This window comes from Cervus elaphus, chromosome 4 (genome assembly GCF_910594005.1).
Source record: "Cervus elaphus chromosome 4, mCerEla1.1, whole genome shotgun sequence".
Classification (NCBI taxonomy): Eukaryota; Metazoa; Chordata; class Mammalia; order Artiodactyla; family Cervidae; genus Cervus; species Cervus elaphus.
In genome coordinates, this window is record NC_057818.1 from 3,775,617 (window position 1) to 3,800,250 (window position 24,634).

The 24,634-nt window shown below is 48.9% G+C and overlaps 1 protein-coding gene across 2 annotated transcripts; it reads left to right on the plus strand.

The window, feature by feature from the left end:
- Positions 1-3,939: 3,939 nt before the first annotated feature.
- AARS1 (alanyl-tRNA synthetase 1) lies at positions 3,940-23,454 on the plus strand. Of its 2 annotated transcripts, none has more exons than XM_043898037.1 (21): positions 3,940-4,064; positions 6,853-7,017; positions 9,391-9,579; positions 9,822-9,967; positions 10,594-10,785; positions 11,153-11,297; positions 11,663-11,808; positions 12,410-12,518; positions 12,673-12,823; positions 13,676-13,800; positions 14,210-14,354; positions 15,395-15,573; positions 16,304-16,417; positions 17,723-17,929; positions 18,399-18,583; positions 19,652-19,760; positions 20,370-20,483; positions 21,048-21,167; positions 21,290-21,376; positions 21,761-21,874; positions 22,909-23,454. In XM_043898037.1, the coding sequence occupies exons 2-21, from the start codon at positions 6,874-6,876 to the stop codon at positions 23,092-23,094; spliced, it is 2,907 nt and encodes a 968-aa protein (XP_043753972.1). In that variant the 5' UTR covers positions 3,940-4,064; positions 6,853-6,873; the 3' UTR covers positions 23,095-23,454. The 2 variants fall into 2 exon arrangements, with proteins under 2 accessions (XP_043753972.1, XP_043753971.1); XM_043898036.1 differs by lacking the exon at positions 3,940-4,064 and adding an exon at positions 4,369-4,386.
- The last annotated feature ends 1,180 nt before the right edge of the window (positions 23,455-24,634 follow it).

The window sequence follows — 24,634 nt, forward strand, 5'->3', positions numbered from 1 at the left end:
AGTTGTGTCCGACTCTTTGCGACCCCATGAGTCGCAGCATGCCAGGCCTCCCTGTCCATCACCAACTCTCGGAGTTTACTCAAACTCATGTCCATCGAGTCGGTGATGCCATCCAGCCATCTCATCCTCTGTCGTCCCCTTCTCCTCCTGCCCACAATCCCTCCCACCATCAGGGTCTTTTCCAATGAGTCAACTCGTCGCATGAGGTGGCCAAAGTATTGGAGTTTCAGCTTCAGCATCAGTCCTTCCAATGAACACCCAGGACTGATCTCCTTTAGGATGGACTAGTTGGATCTCCTTGCAGTCCAAGGGACTCTCAAGAGTCTTCTCCAACACCACAGTTCAAAAGTATCAATTCTTCCGCGCTCAGCTTTCTTCACAGTCCAATTCTCACATCCATACATGACCACTGGAAAAACCATAGCATTGACTAGACGGACCTTTCCTAGCAGGTAATGAAGTAGCTCTTTGTAAGGTGGTTGTGAGATTCAGTGTCTACTGCATGCTAAATGCTTAATGGATGTTAGGTGTGATGATGGTTATTAATACTTTACTGTCAAGTTAAGTGACTTTTTACTAGCTTTTGAGCTTGACCTATCTGTGTTTGTTGTTTAGTTGCTAAGTCAACTGATTGGCTCTACTGCAACCCCTTGGACTACAGCCCACCACGCTCCTTTGTCCATGGGATTTCCCAGGTAAAAATACTGGAGTGGGTTGCCATTTCCTTCTCCAGGGGATTTTCCTGACCCAGGGATTGAACACGAGTCTCCTGCATTACAGGCGGATTCTTTACCATTGAGCCATCTAGGAAGCTCTGGTAGCATTCTCTTTTACACAGAAATGTTGCAGGAAGGGGGACTCCTTCTAGGGCTGGAAAGGGGGATCTCGTCTAACACTCGAAAATGAATTGTCTGAGGACACACATGTACTTATGAGGTGAGAGACTTTATTGGGAAGGGGTGCCTGGGTGGGGAGCAGGGGATGCGAACCCAGAAGAACGGCTCTGCCAAGTCTCAGGTTTTATGGTGATGGGATTAATTTCCAGGTTGTCTTTGGCCATTAATTCTGTCTCAGAGTCCTTTCTGGAGGCACCGGTTATTCAGTCAAGATGGATGCCAGCAAGGATTCTGGGAGGTGGTAGGACATGTGGTGTCTCCTTTTGACCTTTCCTGAATTATTCTGGTTGGTGGGGGCTTGTTAGTTCCCTGTTCCTTACCAGGACCTCCTGCCATAAAATACTCACTCAAATGGTTACTGCAGTGCCTGGCCAGGGTGGGTGGTTTCAGTCAATGTTTCCCCTAACAAAAAGGATAAAATTTTTCTGTAATATTGAGATCAAACAGGAGTCTGTGGGGCCATCCTGGGCACACAAGCCTTTGTAGGAATTAGGCTTCATTCATCGTCCTTGACCCTCCCAGAATTCCAAAGGGTAGATTCAAACATTTGCTAATCAGGGAAGGGAAGGATTGTGGAAACAAGAGACTAGCAGTCTAGAAACAATACTGCAGTTTTTGGGTAAGGTCTTGGTTCCTCCTCAAGGACTATGCATACAGTATCTTTGAGTTCTCTGGCAGGAAATAAGTCCCTCCCCCGCCCCCCCCACAACTTCAGGCTGGGCAGGAGATTCTCGGAGCACCACCCTATTACCTCACCACCAACCAATCAGAAGGTTGGTGCAGCCCTCACCCCAAATTTTGTCATAAAAAACTCCCCCAGACCATCAGGGAGTTTGGGGTTTTTGAGCACCATCTACCTGTTCTCTTTGCTTGTCCTTGCAGTAAACCTTTTTCTGCTCTAAATTCCCATATTCTGAGATGTTTGGCCTCACTGTGCATTGGGCATGCAAACTTGTGTTCTCCTAATGTATCTTTAACCTAGGGATGACCAGCACAATTTTATACCTTTGTATTTAGATATACAAGATGATGTAGGTTAATATTGGAGATGATTCTGGGAAAGACTGAAGGCAGGAGAAGGGGATAACAGAGGATGATGAGATGGTTGGAAGGCATCACTGACTCGCTAGACATGAGTTTGAGCAAGCTCCAGGAGTTGGTGATGGACAGGGAAGCCTGGCATGCTGCAGTCCATGAGGTCGCAAAGAGTTGGATGTGACTGAGCAACTGAACTGACTGAGACTCACGGTGTGCGCGCAATACAGAGAGAGAGTGAGTCACTGAGTCACACCCTTGTGGAAGTTTGAATTACTTTTAAGGGGCATTTCTTCATGGTTTCCTGGGTTTCCTTTGGCCAGTGATTTTGATTTGTCTGATTCACAATCCATATTTGGTGTATCTCAGGATCCTCCCCTGTGTGCCCATGCATCTCTTAGCCAAGATGGACTTTACAAAAAAGGCATATGGGTAGAGAACATCCCTCGACATAACTCCTTTTTGACCTCCAAGGAAACTTTTTTGCACTTTTTTGTGCAAAACTTTTTTGTGGTCAGGGAGTTCTCTTGACTGTGAAGATAAGAAGTATGTATCTGGGTAGGACCCAGCCTCCTCCCTTAATTGTCCCACTTTGCTTGTCTTGGAGCTTCAGTCCTTATAGAATGACTCTCCAATTGCTTTACCCTGGGGCTGGTTGGGGGTGGGGGTGGCATCTACCTCCTGTCTCAGAGAGGTTAAGATCTTGGGTCTTGGAGTGACACAGACACAGGTTTGAATATTGGCTCTTTAACTTTTTCAGTGTGTACCTAGGCAAAACAGTTACCTCATCTCTATAAACGGGATGCCAGTTGATCTGCCTCAAACACAGTCGAAAAATTAAGCAGAATACAGTCAAAGCTTTGGTTTTTCCAGCAGTCCTGTACAGATGTGAGAGTTGGACCATAAAGAAGACTGAGCGCTGAAGAACTGATGCTTTTGAGAGTTCCCTGGACAGCAAGGAGATCAAACCAGTCAATCCTAAAGAAAATCAACCCTGAATATTCATTGGAAGCTGATGCTGAAGCTCCAATACTACGGCCAACTGATGTGAAGAGCTGACTCACTGGAATAGACCTTGATACTGGGAAAGATTAAGGGCAGGAGGAGAAGGGGGCGACAGAGAATGAGATGGCATCACTGACCCAAATGACAGGAATTTGAGCAACTTTCAGGAGATAGTGAAGGACAGAAAAGCCTGGTGTGCTGCAGTCCATGGGGCCGCAAGGAGTCAGCACGACTGAGCAACTGAACAACAGCAAAAAGGAAATGTTTACTAATGCTTTGCATATAAATATTAACTATTATTTTTCTTTTTTTTATGATTTTTTTATTTTTTAAATTTTTTATTGTAGTGGTTTTTGCCATACATTGACATGAATCAGCCTATTATTTTTCAAAGGCAGATGGAAGACCAGAGGCCAATTTGTCTCTCAAAGAGTAAGTTATTTCTTCCACACCAAATCCAAGGTCTGACAAGGACAAGTGTGTCCACTGGCATAACATATCAGAATCCGCATACCATTCTATAACAACATAACGAACACAGCTAGATGCTAAGAGCTGTGACCTCTACCAAACACACGTGACTGTTTCCCCTCATTAGCCAAATCAACCACTAGAACTTATCCTGTGTGCTCAGTTGTGTCCCACTCTTTGAGACCCCATGGGCTGTAACCCGCCATGGTCCTCTGTCCATGGGGATTCTTCAGGCAGAAACACTGGAGTGGGTTGCCATGCTCTCCTCCAGGGGATCTCCCCAACCCAGGGATCGAACCCAAGTCTCCCGCACCGCAGGCGGATTCTTTACCATCTGAGGCACGAGGGAAGCCCACGACATATCTTATGGATACTAAAATGTCGGTTTCCAGAAGTCCGCAACCTTACTCGTCACGTGATGGCCCCAATCCCTTCTTTCCCGGCCATTGCGTCAGCCAGAAGTAGAGCCGCCTTCCCGGGAACCAACTAAGAAGCTGATACGTACTCCAGTTGACTGGCATGTTGCTTGACCAATAACGTCTCGGAAAGGCAAGGCGAGGCGAGGCACTTTGCCCCGCGCTCTCTGGTTGGACGGGGCGGTGCGTGCTGCAGCCGCCGCGGCTTGAGGCCCGTGCCACTGCGCGTCTGTGGGAACAGGTAACCGAGGGTTCCGGGCAGTGGGCTCTGAGGGGGAGGTCAGGAACTGTGACCCCTGGGAGAAGCAGACTGGACCGAGAGAGTTCTGCCGCGCCGAGATAGCGGCTGGGCCCGGCGTCTGACCCCTGGGCCAGCTCCAGTGAGGCCTCTGGAACCGGGCCGGAACCGAGGCTGAGGCGGCCGCTGGGCGACACGGCCGCCGGAAAGTGGCTTTTTGACAGACCCCTGGAGCGCTGGGGTGGCTTTGGCCTTGGGTGGCCTTGCTGAGAACCGAGACCTTGGAGGGATCATCATGGTCGCCGACTACCCGTCCCAGGCGGAGGTTTTATATGCCCTGGTTTTAATCCCCAGGGGCGGGCGGGGTTGCCGGGGAGCGTGGTCAGGACGGGTAGGATCAGGCTGTGTGAGCCGCTCCCTCAGTTGTCCGCGCCCGCTCCCCGATTCTTGATGGTAGCTCCGTAACTGATTCTAGTCCAGGCCCTTCTGGACGCACTTGGCATGCTCCGTCACATTCAGCGGTTACTTTCTCTGTCAGTCTGTTTCCGCTATGCTTTAAGTTCATTAGCAATTCGCTCTTAAAGGATTCCTATAGCATGAAATATTTAGCAACCATTGTACAAACCTCCAGTCATGATTCCCGCTGGGCTGGAACTTACAGCCTCTTGGGGAGATGGACATCAAGCCCTCAAATGCATGTGGAAATTATGGCAGAAGGCACCTGGGGCTCTGAAACTAAAACAGGGAGAATCTGATCAAAAAGGAGAAGCCTTCCTTAAATAAATCTCTTTGAAATTGAGATACCAACAATGAGAAGTTAACTAGGAAAAAGAAAAGAGGGGAATAGGGTAGTCAGCTTACTTGGTAAATGAAGAGCAAGTTGAAAGGTCCAGTGGCTGGAACCTTAAACCCAAAGGCCGCACGCAGCTCCTGCTGGGATATGGAATCTGGTCTGCTCTGTGCTACCTCTGTATCCAGTGTAACCTTCCTGTATATTTATACTGAATAAATGAATGAGTTGTGATACAGCCTTTAGTAGTCCCAGCCTCCGTAGGGCTTTACATCAATGTATTGGCTCCTTTTATATCATACTACAGTTACTTCTGGGTATGACTGTCTGCCCATTAAGGGCGTAGACTCTCATTCATCTTGGTTCCCAGCTTATAGTATGGATTCAGTATGTTGAAAGAATAAGCAGAGATGAAAAATCCATATGTCCTTTGGAACGAAACAGTTTGTTTTTCTCGGTGACACGTTTAGCGGAGAAGCAACGAACACTGTGAAACAGCTATGATGCTGTTGCTCCGTCAGAGTTAGCACCCTGCGTTCATTGTTGCCACCGTTATTATTAAGATGCATTGAGCCATGTTGAGGAGGGTCGAGGAGGAATGTGATGTGACAGAGTTTCTAGAAACTGTAGCCTTGACTCCTTGGCTTCAACAGAAAGTCCTCAGCTATGGAAATTTTAGTCAGTTCTTTGGCTCAGTGTTTCACCATCTTTTTCCCCAAAGGGCTTTTTGTTTGAATAATGGGTTGATTGAGTTGTGAAAAAAGCAGTTGAAGTTGTGATTAAACATAAAATCTAAGAGTCACAATCTCATCATAGTTGCTATATACATCTTTCTTTGTTGTATCTTCCTCCTAAAAAGGAAGAAAACTTTGAGGTAAGTGATGTAAAGTGATAGTATCCAGTTTGTTCCAGTTTACCAGTTGCTTCCAAATACAGGAGGCCTTTTGAACCACACACCTCAGGTGTAGGCAGGATAGGTACTACTGTTTCACAAGAAGAGAAACAAGTGTAGGACAAAGTGACTTTAAAGGTTAGAGCTAGGTCTAAGATTAGAGACTTTTAGATAATATTGTGAATGAGATGGTTCCTTATTTTTCTAGACACCCAGAACTCTATGGCAGTACAGCCCCATGCCACTTCTCTCTCACCTGCCTGTCAGAGAAGCCATGTAATATATATGAAAGAGATTGGAAACTGTAAATCTGTTTTACTCCTGATTTCCCTCTCTTCTGAGTCCCTTTCTCTTTCATAGATTCTGAGCTCTGCCTTCTTACTGCAGCTACAGTATCTCACTCCCTAGCAGTCTAAAAGCTGGGAGGGCAGTGGTTTACCTGTTGGGTTCTGGAACTAAGTTGAGGCAGGTTCATTCCTGCTACTTGCAGGTAGTCTCTTGTACAGATAAGCCCATCTCCAGGTCCGTTGTTGCCGGCCACAGCCTCCCCAAGATGGTTAGGCCAAACCTGAAGGTTCTGGCTTTGGGGATAGTGAAATTTTGCACAGTTCTAGACATGTGGGTGAAGACAGAGCTGGAAGGGGCCTTTCGAGTACAGCCCTCTTGATGGTGAAGTAAAGTGACTCCCTTAAAGACTTGGAGCTAGGTCTTCTCCCGAGCCTCCTCCCTCCCCAGTGGGCTTTTGTGCTAGATCATGAGGTTTAATTCTCATTTCCTAATTCCTGACCTAGGACTTGGCACAGTGGGTGCTCCGTACATTTTTGCAGTGAATAAATGCATGAAGAAACCACCTCCTCTGCTTAATGTGTTGGTATATTGAACTTGAGGTTGGCCCTGGAAGGAAGAGCACGTGCAGTTGTCTGCTAGTGCAGCACGTTTTGCTTCAATGATAATTTTAGCCTTGAACATTCCAACATAGAGGTTTTAGGATCACACAGCTTACCCATGTCCTTCTTTGACTTGGCCTGAGAAGCTAGGAGTCTTGTGTAATGCTTACTTATCTCTTAGTTTCAATTCCCCTCATTTCTTTCATTTTTTTCTTTGGTTAGTTCCCTAGGGTTATTTTCAAGATGGACGCAACCCTAACAGCAGGTGAAATCCGGCAGCGTTTTATAGATTTCTTCAAGAGAAATGAACACACCTATGTTCACTCATCTGCCACCATCCCTTTGGACGATCCCACTTTGCTCTTTGCCAACGCAGGCATGAACCAGGTAAGGTTGTTTTCCTCTTCGCCTTGCCTTTTTGTCCACGTAGGAGGCAGCAAAGCAACCCTGAAGTCCTATGAAATCCCAGTTCTGTCACCTACTGTGTAGTCCTTATGTTGTTGAACTTCCATTTCTTTGTGTGTGAAAAGAGAAATAATAATAGTGCCTGTCTTTAGGTTGCAATGAGGAGTAAATAAAGTAATGCATTAAAAGTGTTTACCACAGGGACTTACTTACCTGATGGTCCAGTGGTTTAGACTCCACACTTCCACTGCAAGGGGCTCGGGTGAGGCCAAAAAAAAAAAAAAGGTGTAGTACAGTATTTGAAGTAGGTACTTGAACATTAGCTATTGTTAATTTTAATTATGATGAGAGACCCTGATACTCACGGATTAACCTTGCATGCCTCTCAAGAAAAATACAGCCTGCATCTAGTCTGTAATTTTTTGCTCTTTTTTTTTTTCCCCTTCCTAAGGAAAAAGCTATGTGTTATTAGAATCAGAGTCTGGGTTAATCTTGCTGAGCCCTGAAGAGACTTGTTAATTCAGCTGTTGTGGTTCTCCTTCATCTTCTCATTGTCCTTGTATTTTTCTTTATAAAATAAGTCAGTTCTTCAGAATTCTTTTAAGGCTTTGCTTTCATTCCCATTCTAGGCCATGCACTGTTTTATGGATTTTTGATTTTTTCTTGAAGCTACTGCCACCAATGTCAATTTGGATCTACTGCTAAAGAAACTTATTGGGGCAATTGATCTATAAAAGATACTTGAAAGTTTTATTTTAGGAGACAAGAGTTTTCTCTTGAAATAGTGGGAGCATCACAAGTTGATAAAGGTGTTTCAGTATGCCTGTGACATGGAAAACTGTTTAATTGGTTGGAAGTGGCTTCAGGTTAGATGGTGCCCTCGGGGCTTTCCTTTGGAGGTTCTCTGGGTGCCCCGCTTAGCCTGATGGGCCCACCAGCCCTTAGGATGACCCTCTCTGGGATAAGCTGACATTTTCTTTTGTCCCAGGTCTCTTCTCTGGCTTTGAAAAGTGGCACCAGTGGAAACATTTTCCACCTTGTGTAGTGTGAACTATGAAATTATAAAAGTGTTTTCCATTATGTGTGTGAATCCCATGCATACACCTGGAATTGAGGGTGCTAATTTTAGGTGGATTCTTTCAAGGTGGTGGGTTTTCTGGGACACTGAAACAGTTCTGTTCTACTTAGGCATACCTCGGCTTTGTCTTCTCCCACATGAACTGACTGTACTTGGCAGAAGGACCACAAAGCAAGGTTGATAAACATTCCCTGAATAACAGTCACTAGTAGATTGCATGTAGCACCTCCTATACACCAGGCACTGTTCTACGTCTTACATCCACTAACACATTTGACGCTCACTCTGTACCATCCCACTGAGGCAGTGAAGGCTCGGCTAAAACTGCCTGAGCTTATGAGACTGGAGCAGGGGTTTGAACTCAGAGAGAGTCATTTGTTTAACTTACGTGCTCTGTTGCTAAGTCGTTTCCAACTCTTTGCGATCTCATGGACTGTAGCCTGCCAGGCTCCTCTGTCAATGGGATTTACCAGGAAAGCATACTGGAGGGGGTTGCCATTTCCTTCTCCAGGGATTGAACCTGGGTCGTCTGCATTGGCAGGCAGATTCTTTACCACTGAGCCACCATGGAAGCCCCTTACGTGGTCTACTGCCTCTTAATCAGAAATACCTTTTTTTTTTTTTCTTTGCTTGATTGTTTGTACATTTTGAATTAGTATTTGTTAGGCATCTGCTCGTTCTATCCAGGTGCTGGTTATACAGAACTAAGTAAGATAGTTTTTCCTTTAAGGAGTTTGTGGTCTAGTGCAGGACTATCCAGTAGAACGCTATGCAATGATGGTAATTCTGTAGCTAATCACACATCAGCCAGTTGTGATTATGGAGCTAGTATGACCTAGTTGTGCTAATTTTACTTCTTTACAAGGTCTCAAAATTTTTTCTTCCTTATCACCTTTACTACCAAGCCAGCACATCAGGTTTGGAATAAGTTCTTCTAGAAAGATGGTGTAAGCCCTGACTGTCAGAGACTTAAGAGGAAGCACTGGTTTCACTGCATCAGCCTTGACCGTTACCCTAGATCTGGCAGGGCTTTCTGTCTCAGTTGGTGTTACTGGCATTGATGGGAATCATTAGAGAACTAGGGCCAGGGGGGCGCTGCTCCAAGACAGGCTGCCTCTGCTGCAGCCCACAGGGCCACCTGCCTCTGATAAGTTTCCGTTTTGCAGGCTGATCATATCTGGAACCGAACAGTTTAATGTGTAGTCTCTTCCTACCAGCGTGCAACCACCTGATATATCTGCAGCTCTTTAAAAGTTGAAATGTTCCTTTTTTTTTAGTTCAAACCTATCTTTCTGAATACTATTGACCCATCTCACCCTATGGCAAAGCTGAGCAGAGCTGCCAACACTCAGAAATGCATCCGGGCTGGCGGCAAACACAATGACCTGGATGACGTGGGCAAGGATGTCTATCATCACACCTTCTTTGAGATGCTGGGCTCCTGGTCCTTTGGAGATTACTTCAAGGTAAGTTCAAAGAGAAGATCTGTTGGCATTTTGAGATTCAGAAGTGAAGGACATTTCTTAATTCTAAGACTTCCTGAAAGCAGTGCCTGTAATTTGATTATTTCAGTTTACATTTGGATTTCTTGTATAAATTGATCCTGAATTTGACTATTTATGGTGAAGACACTGTTTTGGCCCTCTTCTATTCATACTAAATAGATTTTGGTTTGGTCACGTTCCACATCTTTTTGATCTTGTTGTAGGAACTGGCATGTAAGATGGCTCTAGAACTTCTTACCCAAGAGTTTGGCATTCCAGTTGAAAGACTCTACGTTACTTACTTTGGTGGGGACGAAGCAGCTGGCTTAGAACCAGACCTGGAATGCAAACAGATCTGGCAAAACTTGGGGTAAGAATGCAGCTTGCATGTTGAGAGTATGAGTATGAGGAATAAAATGATTCTGTGCTCAGTGCCAGAGTGGGGTCTTAGGACTTGGAGTGCATTGCCATTTCCTATTTTAGGGTGTGAATTGGGAGGTGGAGGTGCCTGGGAGTAATTATCTTTTGCTGCATCCGTTGCTTTCTTTGTAGGTTTACTTGATCATTCTGTTGTTGAAAGCCAACATGAAGAGGCATAGGGAGGTGACTTTAAATGATATGCAGCTTTTTTAAAAACACTTACACTGTCATAATTGTCCTCATTTATGAAAATGAACATTTGCAAAGAAATTTGTTGAATTCTGTACATATTCAGCATAAACATTTTCACTTTTATGTGTTTCTCAGCTTTATCTAGATATTTGCATATTTTCATTTAGTTGTGATTATAACATGTGTATTTTATATTCTTTTGTAGTGACTCTTGAATCATATTGTGCTTCTTTAGCAGGATTTGCTGCAGGCTTGGCCTTAGTAATTGCCAAAGAGTGAGCTCTCTTTCTAGAAATGCATAAGGATCTCCTTTTCTCAGGGATGCAAGTCTGTGCAGAATCCTGTCGCTGGCTGTAACTGGGCCTTTCTTCCCACTCTCTGCAGGCTGGATGACAGCAGAATCCTCCCCGGCAACATGAAGGATAACTTCTGGGAGATGGGTGACACGGGCCCATGTGGTCCCTGCAGTGAGATCCACTATGACCGGGTTGGTGGTCGGGATGCGGCTCACCTCGTCAACCAAGACGACCCCAACGTGCTGGAGATCTGGAACCTCGTGTTCATCCAGTATAACAGGTCGCCTCAGGGTCCTGAACTGTTCCTGCTAAGAGCAGCAGCTTTCCTCAAGCCAAGTAGAGCAAGAGGAACTCAGAGCGTGTGGTTGTCTTCTCATCCCGTCTTTGGGGCCAGTGGGCCAGTGCTAAAGGCATAATTTGCTGTAACTTGAACTGCTGTTCTAAAGCTCATTTCCTTGAAGCTTGCCTCACTCTGTAATGGATCCCAGATTATTTCTTCCCTTTTCTCTGCACTCCCGTCTTCCTACCAAAATAGGCAGAAGCTAATGACAGTCACAGCCTGCAAATGGCTAACTGAGTTGTACCCAGCAGGGAGAGGTGGCAGCCGGAGTCCGTGTTTCACCTTCCTCTTTATCTGGATCTTGCAGGGAAACCGATGGCATTCTGAAGCCTCTTCCCAAGAAAAGCATCGACACAGGGATGGGCCTGGAGCGACTGGTGTCCGTGCTGCAGAATAAGATGTCCAACTATGACACTGACCTTTTTGTCCCTTATTTTGAAGCCATCCAAAAGGTACTGGTCCTATTGCAGACTTTGGTGGAGGTTTCCAGGCTGGCTGTTAGTTCTGTCAAAAATGAAACAGTTGTATGCTTTGCCACGTGAGGGCACCTGTGACCATCTGCCAGCTTCATGGTTAATATTAATAACAGTGTTCTGAAGAAGCACAGGGCATTGTGATTTACTGAGTGCAGCAGCCTGGTTAGAGGCTCTTCAGTCTTGCCCCTGTCACCTCTCTTGGGATTACAGGATCTGGCAAGATGGTCACCCTTTCTCCTTGTGCCCCCACCCCCACCCCGCAGTCCTCTGGAACCTTCTAGGGTAAGGCAGCACCAGAAGGGCCACTTCCCAATGAGCTGCCTCCTGGTTTTTATCTGTAGGGCACAGGTGCTCGGCCATACACTGGGAAAGTGGGTGCAGAGGACGCTGACGGGATCGACATGGCCTACCGGGTGCTGGCTGACCACGCACGGACCATCACTGTGGCCCTGGCCGATGGCGGCCGACCTGACAATACAGGGCGGGGGTAAGTGTGTTACACGGTGCAGCTTTAGGGCTGACACCGAGTTTTTGGCTCTGTGGAACTTAAAGCCACACTTCATTATTGCTTTATGTGTCATCTAGGTGGTTGGAGGGATTCTTTTTTTTCCCTTTTTTAGGAATAGAGGGAGTTTTAGCTCACTTTGAACAGAGTTCACTATATTAAATCTTTGCTGCCAAGTACAAGGTGATAAGGATTGTATTTAAGGTTGCCTGATAAGATACTGACAGGGGCAGGGTAGATACTAATTAACCCAAGGCATCTTGATTATTGACAGGCAGGACCTGGGGTTGTGGGCATCAAGTCGGCCATCTGGTCTGTACTTCCTGCCCCCATCTTTGGTTTAGCAGAACAAGGCTGGAAGACGAACCAAGGTTACCCTTGATGCGTATTTGTGGATATGTAGTAACATCCACAAAACATGAGTTTTATGCTGGAATTAATGTTCATGACCTTGGGGGAATGCAAAAAAGCCTTAGGAGAGTCTCTCAAAGAGTAGGCCTTTTGGTAGAATTCCAAAGGGCCCTCTACAAAATGCTTGACTGGGAATGCTGTCTAGCAGGGTCTTGGGTTCTGCTTCTTACAGGTATGTGTTGAGACGGATTCTCCGCCGGGCTGTTCGATATTCCCATGAGAAACTCAATGCCAGCAGGGGTTTCTTTGCTACGTTAGTAGACGTTGTTGTCCAGTCTCTGGTAAGTGTGTTTCCTGCTCACCTCTTCTGTACTAAAGTGCAAACCTTAATTGGGGTAGGGTGAGCGATATCACACTGTTAATAAGAATTTTTAGAGGAGTCATGGTATAATCCTTGTCTTTATTGGCCTCAAATCTGTGTTTCCCATTTGCCAGGGTGATGCGTTTCCTGAGCTGAAGAAGGACCCAGATATGGTGAAGGACATCATTAATGAAGAAGAAGTGCAGTTTCTCAAGACGCTCAGCAGAGGGCGTCGCATCCTGGACAGGAAAATTCAGAGCCTGGGAGACAGCAAAATCATTCCTGGTAAGAACCGGTTTTTTCCTTTCTTCATCAGGCTGGTTCATCTTCCTGGAAGAGGCAAGCCCTTTCTCACAAACTTGACTGTAGGCTCTTGTGTCTCCAAAGGCTGAGCATAGCCTGGTTAGACCACTTTGGTGTGAAATGGGGTTTAATAATATGATTTAAAAAGTAATATATTATTGTGGCAAAGTATTCAAACAGTATAGAGGTAAAAAGTGAAAATCCTCTTTGACTCATTTTTCAGAAGTCACAATTCTTTGGCATTTTGCATATAACTAACTAGTCAAGACTTTTCTTTCTTTCTAGTTTTCAAGACTAGTCAAGACATGCATACAGATGTATATAGGGGTGTGTGTGCTCACAAGCAAAAATGGGAACAAATAGTATATAATGTTTTACAAGTTTATTTTTTACCTGACAGGAAAATTAGTTCCAAAAGTTTTTACTCTTTATGGAAGTGTAATGTACAGGGTGAAAGCCTGGTGTATTTCCCACAAACTGAACACACTTGTGTTCAGATTAGGAAACAGAGCTTTCCCAGGGACTCTTTGTGCTTCTCCCAGGGTGACTGGAAAAGATTTAATGGATTTTCTGATACAGAACCAAAACTGACTTGCATGGCTCTTTAATTCCTCCTGTCATTGCCAGCTTCCTCCTGGGAAGGAGGGAGTGGGAAAGAGGGAGGTTGTTTCCATCATTTTTTAATCTTTTAAAATTTATTTGTTTTTAACGGGAGGACAGTTGTTGTATAGTGTTGTGTTGTTTTCTGCCGTGAATCAGCCGTCAGCATGTGTGTGCCCCCCTGAGCCTCCTCCCTGTCCCTGTCGCTCTTACATGCTCCGTGGTGCTGTGCAGGGGATACCGCTTGGCTCCTCTACGACACCTATGGGTTCCCCGTGGATCTCACCGCGCTGATTGCTGAGGAGAAGGGGCTGGTGGTGGACATGGATGGCTTTGACGAGGAGAGGAAGCTGGCCCAGGTAAAGTGTCTATGGAGTGAGAAGGAAACTCAGCGCCAAGCAAGGCAGGGCTTGACTGCAAAGCATGAGTTTCCTCCCATTAAAGGTTTTGAAATTTCTGTTTTTCCCAAGACTAGTGAGTCTCAAGCGGGGCAGTTTGGCAGCAATGTGTAAAAACGTCTCTCGGGTTTCTGAACGTGCGGGCGGGCAAGTGTGCTGCTGTGTAGTGGGTCGAGGCCAGGAGTGCTGCTCAGCCTCCTCCAGTGGACAGCCTCTCAGAGCAAGAGTTCACCGGCTCCAAGTGTCACGGTGCTGAGATCAGAAAAACTGTTCAGAGCTTTACATGGGGCATGGTTTAGCAATTTTGAGTCCTTCAGAGTTCTTTTTCTCTGACATTAAGGTAACTTGTGCTTATTTCTCTTGCTGGCAGCTGAAATCACAGGGCAAGGGAGCTGGTGGGGAGGACCTCATTATGCTGGACATTTATGCTATTGAAGAGCTGCGGGAAAAGGGTCTGGAGGCAACAGATGATTCCCCGAAGTACAGTTACTATTCGGACTCCAGTGGGACCTACGGTATGTTCATTTGCTCATCTGGGGTGGTTTTCAAGCAACGCGTCTCAAAAGATTGGAAACCCTAAGTATCCATGGTAGCCTCACCTGTAGCACTGTGTGGTCATGCTGGGTTATTTTATACTCAGAGAGGCCCTTTGTGATTGACTTTCTGTCTCTTTTATTTTGGAATAATTACAGATTCACAGGATGTTGTAAAAAAACAAATTTAACTTGAGATCTCTTGTACCTTATACCCAGTTTTCACTAATTATATTAATAACATCTTGTTAGGAAACAAGAAAAATGATACTGACTGGTAAAATTCATAGCGGCTGTTGAATTTTGCATCAGGACAGTAGTGTTCTAAAGTTAAGACAGCTCAAATACACAGGCACTACATGTTTTTGCTTTCTTCTTTTTTAAAAAAAATATTTGTTTATATGTCAGTGCTGAGTCTTAGTTGCAGCTCTTCGGGTCTTTAGTTGCAGTCTTTAGCTGCAGCATATGAATTCTTAGTTGTGGCGTGGGGATCTGGTTCCTTGACGGGGGATTGAACCCAGGCCCCGAAGCATTGGAAGCATGGAGTTGTAACCACTGGACTACCAGAGAAGTCCTGTTTTTTTCTTTTTTCACTCCAGCAGGGATTCCTAAATCTATCCAAGGAAGCCCACAAAATGAATATAGTCTTTATGAATTGACCTTGGAAAGAGAATTTATCACTACTCTTAAATATCTGCTTATCAAGTTCACCGGCTTTCTGTTCAGTACCTCAGAGTTAAGGTGACCAACTGTCCCATTTTCCCAGAATTGTCCCAGTGTTTCCTCACATCCTGGGAAATCCCTTGGTCCCAAGCAAACCGGGGAAGTTGATCATCCCTGAGTATTGTGTTCTCCAGTAGAAGACCAGCATGTTAAGCCCTTTTGTGAAGGCTAATAGGCTGGCTTCCAACATAACAGTAGACCGTTAGGACCTCAGGAGAGTTTGAGAAATAGAATCCAGCACAAGCCAGCTGAGAACGTGTGAGTGAAATCATCTACTGTGTTTTTCCCCTTGTGCACAGTGTTTGAGAGTGCAGTAGCTACAGTGATGGCTCTGCGCCGGGACAAGATGTTTGTGGAAGAAGTGTCCACAGGCCAGGAGTGTGGAGTGGTGCTGGACAAGACCTGTTTCTATGCTGAGCAGGGAGGGCAGATCTACGACGAAGGGTACCTGGTGAAGGTCGACGACAGCAGTGAAGACGTGAGCCAGCAGCTCCTCCTCGCTAGCCAGGGGGCGGGCGGCCAGCCACGGCCTGCACCCCGACAGCCACTCTGGCGGCTGGGTGCTCCCGGGCCTGAGGGGCAGACACCACCGCTCTCTGGGTTGTCCCATGGCCAGTGTTTCTGAAGCCAGGGGCACCGCTGCTTGCGCCGTGTCGCTTCCCTCACCATCAGCTCCCCTCACAGCGGGGTCTTTGCAGCCAGGCTGCTTAGGGTGATCCTTGGGTCTTCTAGGCTCCCCTCAGAAATAAGGAGGGCCAGCTCTGACAAGGGAGGGTGGGGAACGGGATGGGGTCCTCATCCAAGCTGCAGCCTGTCGCTCTGCTGCTGCTGGCTCTATGGTTTTGGACGCGTTCCCAGACTTGAGTTTCCTTACCCTGGCTTTAGTTCTCTAAGATGCTCCCTAATGGAGCGTGTGTGTATACATACATGTCTACTACATATTTAAACTGCTGTGTGTGTATAATAATATAATGGGTATATAGTGGCCCGTATATATACAGGCCCGTATATAATGTATATACATACATGTATATCGTAATAATATTAATGTTATGTGTGTAACATGTAAAGAGAGAATTCATATATATGTTTATCTGTATTTGCATGTATACATACCTGTACGTGTACATACACACACACACACACACACATATACACATTTGGATTTGTTTAGTTAGTTGTTTATTGGTCTCCTCCTTGACTCTTAGAAAACTGAGTTCACAGTGAAGAACACTCAGGTCCGAGGAGGGTATGTGCTGCACATAGGAACACTCTACGGCAGCCTGAAAGTGGGGGACCAGGTCCGGCTGTTTATTGATGAGGTGAGTTGCTTTATGCTGGTCAGCACTGGATAGGATCACTGATCTCTCCCTCCCCCTTTTAAAAAAGAAGTCAGCTTTATGGAGGCATAACTGGCATGTAGAATTATAAGATATTTAAAGTGTACGTCATGGTGATTTGATAGGTTGTGAAAAGAATTCACCTCTTCTTCTGGCTTTAAATTGGTCCATCATTATTACCCCTTCTAAGTGAAATTATAAATAGGTAATTACAAGTAAGGTGCAGGAGTAAATTTTATGAGGGTTGTAACTGAAATTTAAATCTAAATGTCCCAAGTAAGACCACGGTGATTTCAGTTGAGATCCTGTAGCTTCATTTTCATGGATTCCCTTTCTCCAGCTTTACCTCAAATACTTCAGGAGCCAAGGATCCCATATTGAGAAATAGTTTCTACTGTGTGTGCCAGAGCTCCAAAATAGCAGTAGCGTAAAACACAGTGGAAATGCACTTTTCACCTGAAAGTCCACGCTGATGCAGAGGCCCTCCTCACAAAGTCAGAGGGCCTGCTGTTCCTTGTTTGCTGTTCTTCCTTCATTCCTGGGGTGTTGCTCTTGATTTCACGTCCCAAGAAGGTTGCTGTCAGATCCATTCTCTACACCAGGGGTTGGTGAGCTTCTTGTGTAAGTTTCCTGCATGCATGTGTGCATACTCAGTTGCTCAGTCATGTCTGACTTTTTGCGACCCCATGCCCCACAGACTATAGCCTGCCAGACTCCTCTGTCCACAGAAATTTTCCAGGCAAGAATACTGGAGTGGGGTACCACTTCCTCCTCCAGGGGATCTTCCTGACCCAGGGATCGAACCCATGGGTTTCCTGCATCTCGTGCATTGGCAGGTGGATTCCTTACTGCTGAGTCACCTGGGAAGCCCTTGTAAAGTGGCAGATAGTAAATATTTTTGGTTTTCTGAACTATACAGTCTCCATCACAACTGCTGTTGTGGCACAAAAGCACTGTAGACAATATATAAACACGAGTGGGCTGTATTCTGGAAAACCTAGCTATAAAAATGGACCGCAGGACGGATTCGGCCCACAGGCTGTAACTCGCCACCTCCTGTTGTAGATGGTGGGAAAGAGGAGGGGGAGGGGGGATGTGTCCCTTCTCACTGACTGGAAGTGACTCACCTAGCCACAGTTAGCTGTGAGGGACGCTGTAGGCTTTCTTCTGCGCAGCTGTGTGTCCAGCTAAAGCCTTTAGGCCTTGGGAAGAAGGGGAGAGTGGGTGTTGGGGACCGACCAGCGGTCCACCACCGACCTCTCCACCAGCCTGCTCTGCCCCGTGCAGCCCCGACGAAGGCCTGTCATGAGCAACCACACGGCCACCCACATCCTGAACTTCGCCCTGCGCTCCGTGCTGGGGGAGGCTGACCAGAGAGGCTCCCTAGTTGCGCCTGACCGCCTTCGCTTTGACTTCACTGCCAAGGGAGCCATGTCCACCCAGCAGATCAAGAAGGCTGAGGAGATTGCAAATGAGATGATTGAGGCAGCCAAGGTAGGTTGGATTACACGTGAACTCTGAGTCATGAACTTCTCTCCTTCCTGCACCATTTACGGAGCTGCTGCCGCCCAAATGCTCTCCCTCTGTTGAACCGTATCCTGTCCTGTGAACATGTGTGCTTAACACAGTGGTTCTCAGCTGTACTGGGTAGGGGACAGTGCTGGTGTTCATGAGGGGTCTCTGCTCCACCTCCTCCTCAGGATAGCCAGAGCCCTTCTAGTTGTATCTGGTTTACACATAGCAGCATATCCATTTCAGGTTTGGTGCATGGTTTAACGAAATAGTTGGAAATTCCTATTTTGAGCTCCTTGACCTTACATGTGGGGCTTTATTTTGGGACGTGATCAGCACAGCCAGGATCAGAAAGCAGAGCCCTGCCTGCAAGTCCGCAGTCTCCCTGCTCCCCCCTGCACCCCCAGAGAGCATCTCCCCAGCTGTCTCTCCTGTCCCTTCTCCACGGCAGCCGGTCTACACTGAGGATTGTGCTCTGGCGGCAGCTAAAGCCATCCAGGGCCTGCGGGCTGTGTTTGATGAGACCTACCCTGACCCTGTGCGAGTCGTCTCCATTGGGGTCCCAGTGTCTGAGCTGCTGGATGACCCCTCCGGTCCTGCTGGCTCGCTCACTTCTGTTGAGTTCTGTGGGGGAACGTGAGTACCTTGCGGGCAGTGGTGGACCTGCCTCTTACTAATTTGGGTTACCCTTGGAGGATGTGGGTAATGGGCTAGACCAGCTCTGGTTTGTCTGAGGTTGAAGAGGAGTCCTTGGAAATGCAGGTGCCAAGTAGCTCTCCCAGAAATCAGCATCTCTGTGCCCCCATCACACCCTCAGTGTCTGATAGTGACTTTACTGAGTGTGTGGTGAAACGCTCTTCTTAGGAGGAGAAAGTGGAAAATGTCACCTTAACCCTTAGCTCACGGCTGTTTGCTCTGGTTCCCTGGACAGATGACAAGAGAAGCCTGCGAATTCATGATTCAGCAGGGCCGTGGCGCTTCTAGCCTGGTCTTAGCTCCTTTAGACTCCCAGGGCCTCACATGGTTCCCTTTGTCAGCTGAAGGAGCATCTGGGGAATTAATAACCCCACTGTCTCAGAGCCCCTATGTTAGGCCACACGGTAGAGCTGACTCAGCTTGACTGTGGCCAGTCACTTGTTTCTGCCAACTTGAAGATCTCCGTATCCCTTGAGGTCTTTCTGGAACAGTGTGGTGGCCTGGGAAATTCCTGCTTCCAAAGGAATCATGGGGAAAAGAACATTACTAAGGCCACGGTAGAGCCCATCCAGGGCCGCCTCTGAGTCTCGGGCAGGTCGATGGCAGGTGGGGGATGGGGCCGGGGTCCTTGTGGATGACACAGTAAATGAGCATTTGAGGTGAGGTTCTCTGAGCAGTGCAGTTGTTGAAGAGGTTGTGGTAACATTTTAAAGGTAGTCCACCTACACTTTCAGAAGGGGCAGAAGATAACTGTCCTGTGAGGGAGAATTTTCCGCATTTAATGTGTGAGAAAACTAAGGCTCAGAAAGGTGGTTCCTTGCGCAGTATCAGCTCCAGCTAGGCCTTCTCTGACTGCCTTCAGAGCTGTACCCTGACGTAACATGAAGGGCCCTTTCCCCTGTTCCCTGGGGAAGCTTCCCCAGGAGCCACCACCTCCTAGGGCTCCTGCTCCCAGCTGAGGGCTCCCAGGTGCGGGGAGGACCGTGAACTTTGCTTTCTGCCATGCAGACACCTGCAGAACTCGAGTCACGCAGGAGCGTTTGTGATCGTGAGTGAAGAAGCTATTGCCAAGGGCATCCGGAGGATAGTTGCTGTCACAGGGGCTGAAGCCCACAAGGTGAGCGGCTGAGGCTGGGCTCTGAGTCCACGGGGCACGCGGCCGCTGTGGGCAGGCTTGGAGGTCCGGCGTGCCCTCCAAACGCCCTCCAGTTACTCGTGCCTGGGAGGAGGAAGCCACCGTCACCTGAGTCTTGCTAGCTATCTTTTAAACTTTTAAAATGCAGGTAAGCTTTGCCGTCACACGTTCATGTTCAGGAGGGAGGCCGTGTTTTGCCGTGTTCTCCATGCCCCCGGCACTTCGCCGCCTCTCCCTGGGGGCATGCACTTAGTTTGAGATGCATGGAGTAGGGGGACAATTGCTCGGCATGGGGACTGGAGCTCACGCCTGACACATGCTGAGGTTTGAGGAATGGTCATTTCATGGGTGCGAAGGGCTTCTGACTCGTGAGTTCTTGGTCACCCCCGAGCTCAGATCCACTGGCCAGGTGTGTGAGGAGAATGCTTCCTCCTGGGGCATGAGGCTGCAGACACCTGCTCCCTGAAGGAAGAGAAAGGTCTGATGTTCTGGGGGAGTTTTGTGTCAGAGCCTGCCACAGTTGACAGGCAGAATTGTGAAGTTCAAGGTTCCCTGACCCAGAGTTTACAACTCTGGTTGTCCTCCTCACAGGCTCTCAGGAAAGCAGAGAGCTTGAAAAAATCTCTCTGTGTCATGGAGGCCAAAGTGAAGGCCCAGACTGCGCCGAACAAGGACATGCAGAGAGAGATCGCGGACCTCGGGGAGGTAGGGCGGCCTCCCTCCTCAGGTCGTGGTTCTCGGGGCTGTGGGCCTTGGGACTGACCGCTGATGTCTGGCAGCCTGGCAAAGGGGGCTCCATGGACCCTGGTCTGCGGACCCTGGAACCTGCCTGCTGCCCCTGTTGCTGATGGCAGGAGAGCCCCTTCCAAGCGCTAGTGGGCACTGGTGTTGAGGACGTTGGGACAGGTCCTGTGGGTGCCCACTTTCTCCAGGTCTCCTGGTCCCAAGTCACTTTATGACATTTTATGGTTTTGTGTTCTCTGAGACCTGGGTTCAATCCCTGGGTCGGGAAGATCCCCTGGAGGAGGGCATGGCAACCCACTCCAGTATTCTTGCCTGGAGAGTCCCATGGACAGAGGAGCCTGGCGGGCTGCAGTCCATGGGGTCACGAAGAGTCAGACACGACTGAGCAACTGACACTTTCACTTTCTTCTTCTGGACACTGGTTGGGGAACTTTGCTGTTCAGAGCCAGAAGGGTGGGCTGGGCTGGGCTCACCTCCTAGCTCCTGGTGGTCCAGATCCCAGTGGTATTCCTGTTCTGTTTCCAGGCCCTGGCCACTGCCATCATCCCTCAGTGGCAGAAGGATGAATTCCGGGAGAATCTCAAGTCCCTGAAGAAGATCATGGATGACCTAGACCGGGCTAGCAAAGCCGATGTGCAGAAGCGGGTGGGTCTCGGCAGTGCGGGCGGAAGGAGGATTCACCCAGCAGAGGCTGCGCAGGCTGCTGTCTGGGGGTCGGAGTCTGGGCCTCTGACCTGAGGCCTCTCTCTGGACTTCCTTCCATGCAGGTGTTGGAGAAGACGAAACAGCTCATCGACAGCAGCCCCAACCAGCCCCTGGTCATCCTGGAGGTAGAGAGCGGCGCCTCGGCCAAGGCAAGCCTGGCGGGGCCCCCGCGCTGCCCTGCCCGTCTGCTGCCCGTCTCCTCCCCGCGGGCTCCCCGCAGCCCTCTGGGGGCTGAGCGTGAGCCCTGTGGCTCTGAGCCAAGGAGCTGCCTGAGGGCCCGCCCTCCGGGCCTGAGTTGGACTGAGCCGTGGCTGGAGAGCTGTGGCTCCTGGAGGTGCATGGCCGGCCTGAGCCCGGGTGGGCGAGGCCCTGTGCTGGGCCCCCCCATCCAGGCTCCGGGACCAGCACCTGCTCTTAGGGGCGGGGGCGGGGGTGGGGGGCACCCTGAGAACAGTCCTGCAAGCCCACCGCACTTGAGGAGAGCATGGCCCCCTTTCCCAGGGCCACGGCCTGATGCCAGCTTCTCCCCACAGGCCCTGAACGAAGCCCTGAAGCTCTTTAAGACGCATTCCCCCCAGACGTCCGCCATGCTCTTCACAGTGGATAATGAGGCCGGCAGGATCACATGCTTGTGTCAAGTCCCCCAGGTCAGAACGCTCCTGCTCAGGCAGCCCTGTGTTTGTGGGAGGTGATGTCCATAGCTCTTCTCAGGGACCCTGATTTTTCTTGGTTGTTTGCCAAGACTCTGTGTGTGTGTGTGTGTGTGTGTGTGTGTGTCTTCTCAGGGACCCTGATTTTTCTTGGTTGTTTGCCAAGACTGTGTGTGTGTGTGTGTGTGTGTGTGTGTGTGTGTCTTCTCAGGGACCCTGATTTTTCTTGGTTGTTTGCCAAGACTGTGTGTGTGTGTGTGTGTGTGTGTGTGTGTGTGTGTGTGTGTGTGTGTCTTCTCAGGGACCCTGATTTTTCTTGGTTGTTTGCCAAGACTGTGTGTGTGTGTGTGTGTGTGTGTGTGTGTGTGTGTCTTCTCAGGGACCCTGATTTTTCTTGGTTGTTTGCCAAGACTGTGTGTGTGTGTGTGTGTGTGTGTGTGTGTGTGTGTCTTCTCAGGGACCCTGATTTTTCTTGGTTGTTTGCCAAGACTGTGTGTGTGTGTGTGTGTGTGTGTGTGTGTGTGTGTGTGTGTGTGTGTGTGTGTGTGTGTGTGTGTGTGTGTGTGTCTTCTCAGGGACCCTGATTTTTCTTGGTTGTTTGCCAAGACTGTGTGTGTGTGTGTGTGTGTGTGTGTGTGTGTGTGTGTGTGTGTGTGTGTGTCTTCTCAGGGACCCTGATTTTTCTTGGTTGTTTGCCAAGACTGTGTGTGTGTGTGTGTGTGTGTGTGTGTGTGTGTGTGTGTGTGTGCGCGCTCATGCACACAAGTTTGTGCAGCCTGTTAGAGATGCCGTTCTGTTGTCCACCTGTCACCTCCCTAGTGCCCTTCAGCCTCAGGCCCTCCCCCCTGGCGAATACGTTTAACCGTGCTGGCTTTGCTGCTCGGTGTGCGTCGCCCTGGCTGTGGCACCAGCTGTGTGCTCTCAGCCCTGGTGGCATCAGGGCAGGATTGGGCGTCTGGCTCCAGCCCTCTGCTTGTCTGCCTCAATCCCGTCCCCTGTGCTGACTCCCACTCCACCTTCCTGTCTCCTAGAATGCAGCCAACCGGGGCCTGAAAGCCAGCGAGTGGGTGCAGCAGGTGTCAGGCCTGATGGACGGCAAAGGCGGTGGCAAAGACGTGTCTGCTCAGGCCACAGGCAAGAACGTGGGCTGCCTGCAGGAGGCGCTGCAGCTGGCCACCTCCTTTGCCCAGCTGCGCCTGGGAGACGTGAAGAACTGAGAGGGAAGGGCAGGTCCACCAGGAGGCATCTCCCCCGCCCCGACCCAGACACATCCGTCCAGCCAGGAGCTCTCCTTCCACCACAAGGACGTTTGAATCTTGGGACCTTTAAACAGCCCCGTCTGTCCTAACCCAGCAGTAACCGGAACTTAACCTGGGAGCCAGCCTATGACTCAACACCCATGTTACATTTCTGCCCTGAGCACATCCGTGCCATCCATCTAGAACTACTACCCCAGGATTGCTTTTTCATCATCATGCTTGTGTCTGTAGAGAGTTCTCTGCAGACTCAGTGCTGTGGGCCTCAAGAGAGGAATCATTTTTGCTGCGGAGAATAAAAAGACCATGTGCAATACTTGATATGATACTGCCACGTGACTTTTTTACTCCTCCTCCCTCTCGCCCTCCCCCCCCCATAGGTGTCCCCAGGGTGATAACCCGTGGTTCCCTGGGTGTCTGTAGACTAATTGCTGTGGTTCCAGCTGGTTTCTGGTTGCAGTCCTTGCTGAGTCCAGCCCCAGACCTCTGAACTTTGAGAATAATGGTCCCTAGATTTGCGTCAAAACATCTGTGGGGATGGCCCACAGAATGGGGTGAGATAGAGGAATTCATTATTCAGTGGAAGATGGTCCGTGGGGTTGCTGGCAACAAAGAGAGGCTTTGTTTTTGGTGCTTCTTAGAGGAGAACATTCTCATTTATAAGTCTCGTATGTCTTTTCCTCTCCTGATGTACAGCTTGGATGTGAGGTCAGAGACATTCTTTGGTATAGGAGGTTTTTAGGGAACATCAGTTGCCTCCTCCCACACCCTTGACTGCCAGGTCATTCCAGGTTTCAGGACCTAACTTGGACGGTGAAGATGGAGACTCTGACCTGGTTCTGTCCATTCACCCCAGTCTGAAGACAGCTGGGTTTGGGAGCTGTAGTGTGTGGTACTTAGTTGTGCCCTCTCTGGCTGACTTCAAGTCCCCTGGGTGCAGCAGGCTGGCCCTGAATCATTCTCAGCCCTGCTGACTTGGAGGGAGCAGAAAAAGCAGGTCTGTGCCAACCGAAGACACAGACCACCAGTCACAAGGCCTGTGGGTGAGGAAGAGGAGAAACAGGAAGGGTGCTGAAGCCCTGGCTGCAAAGAGCGCAAGCCAGGTGAGGAGTGTGAGACAAAGACCTCACACAGTCCGCAGCGGGGTAGAGAGTTCCAAACGTGCACTCCACAAGCTGTGCCAGCCAGGGCACTGAGGACCAGAGGGACCTCCTGGGCAAGGCGGCGGGGGAACATGTATAGGGTTGTGTCACTAGTGCAGGACCAATTACAGCTTCACAAGCGAGAGGAAGAAGACCCAAGCCCTGGGCTTGCCCTGGCCCGAAGGCTAGAGGTCAGCGGGGCCGGCCTAGATGCCACTTCTGCATGCCCGTCTGATCCACCCAGGCACCCCGCTCTGGCCGTTCTCACGGCAGCCCGGGGCTCCGCGACGCGCGCCGTCCCCCTCCGGAGCGGCAGGGGGCGGTGTGGCGCCAGCCGCGCTCCCGCGCACCCTCGCGAG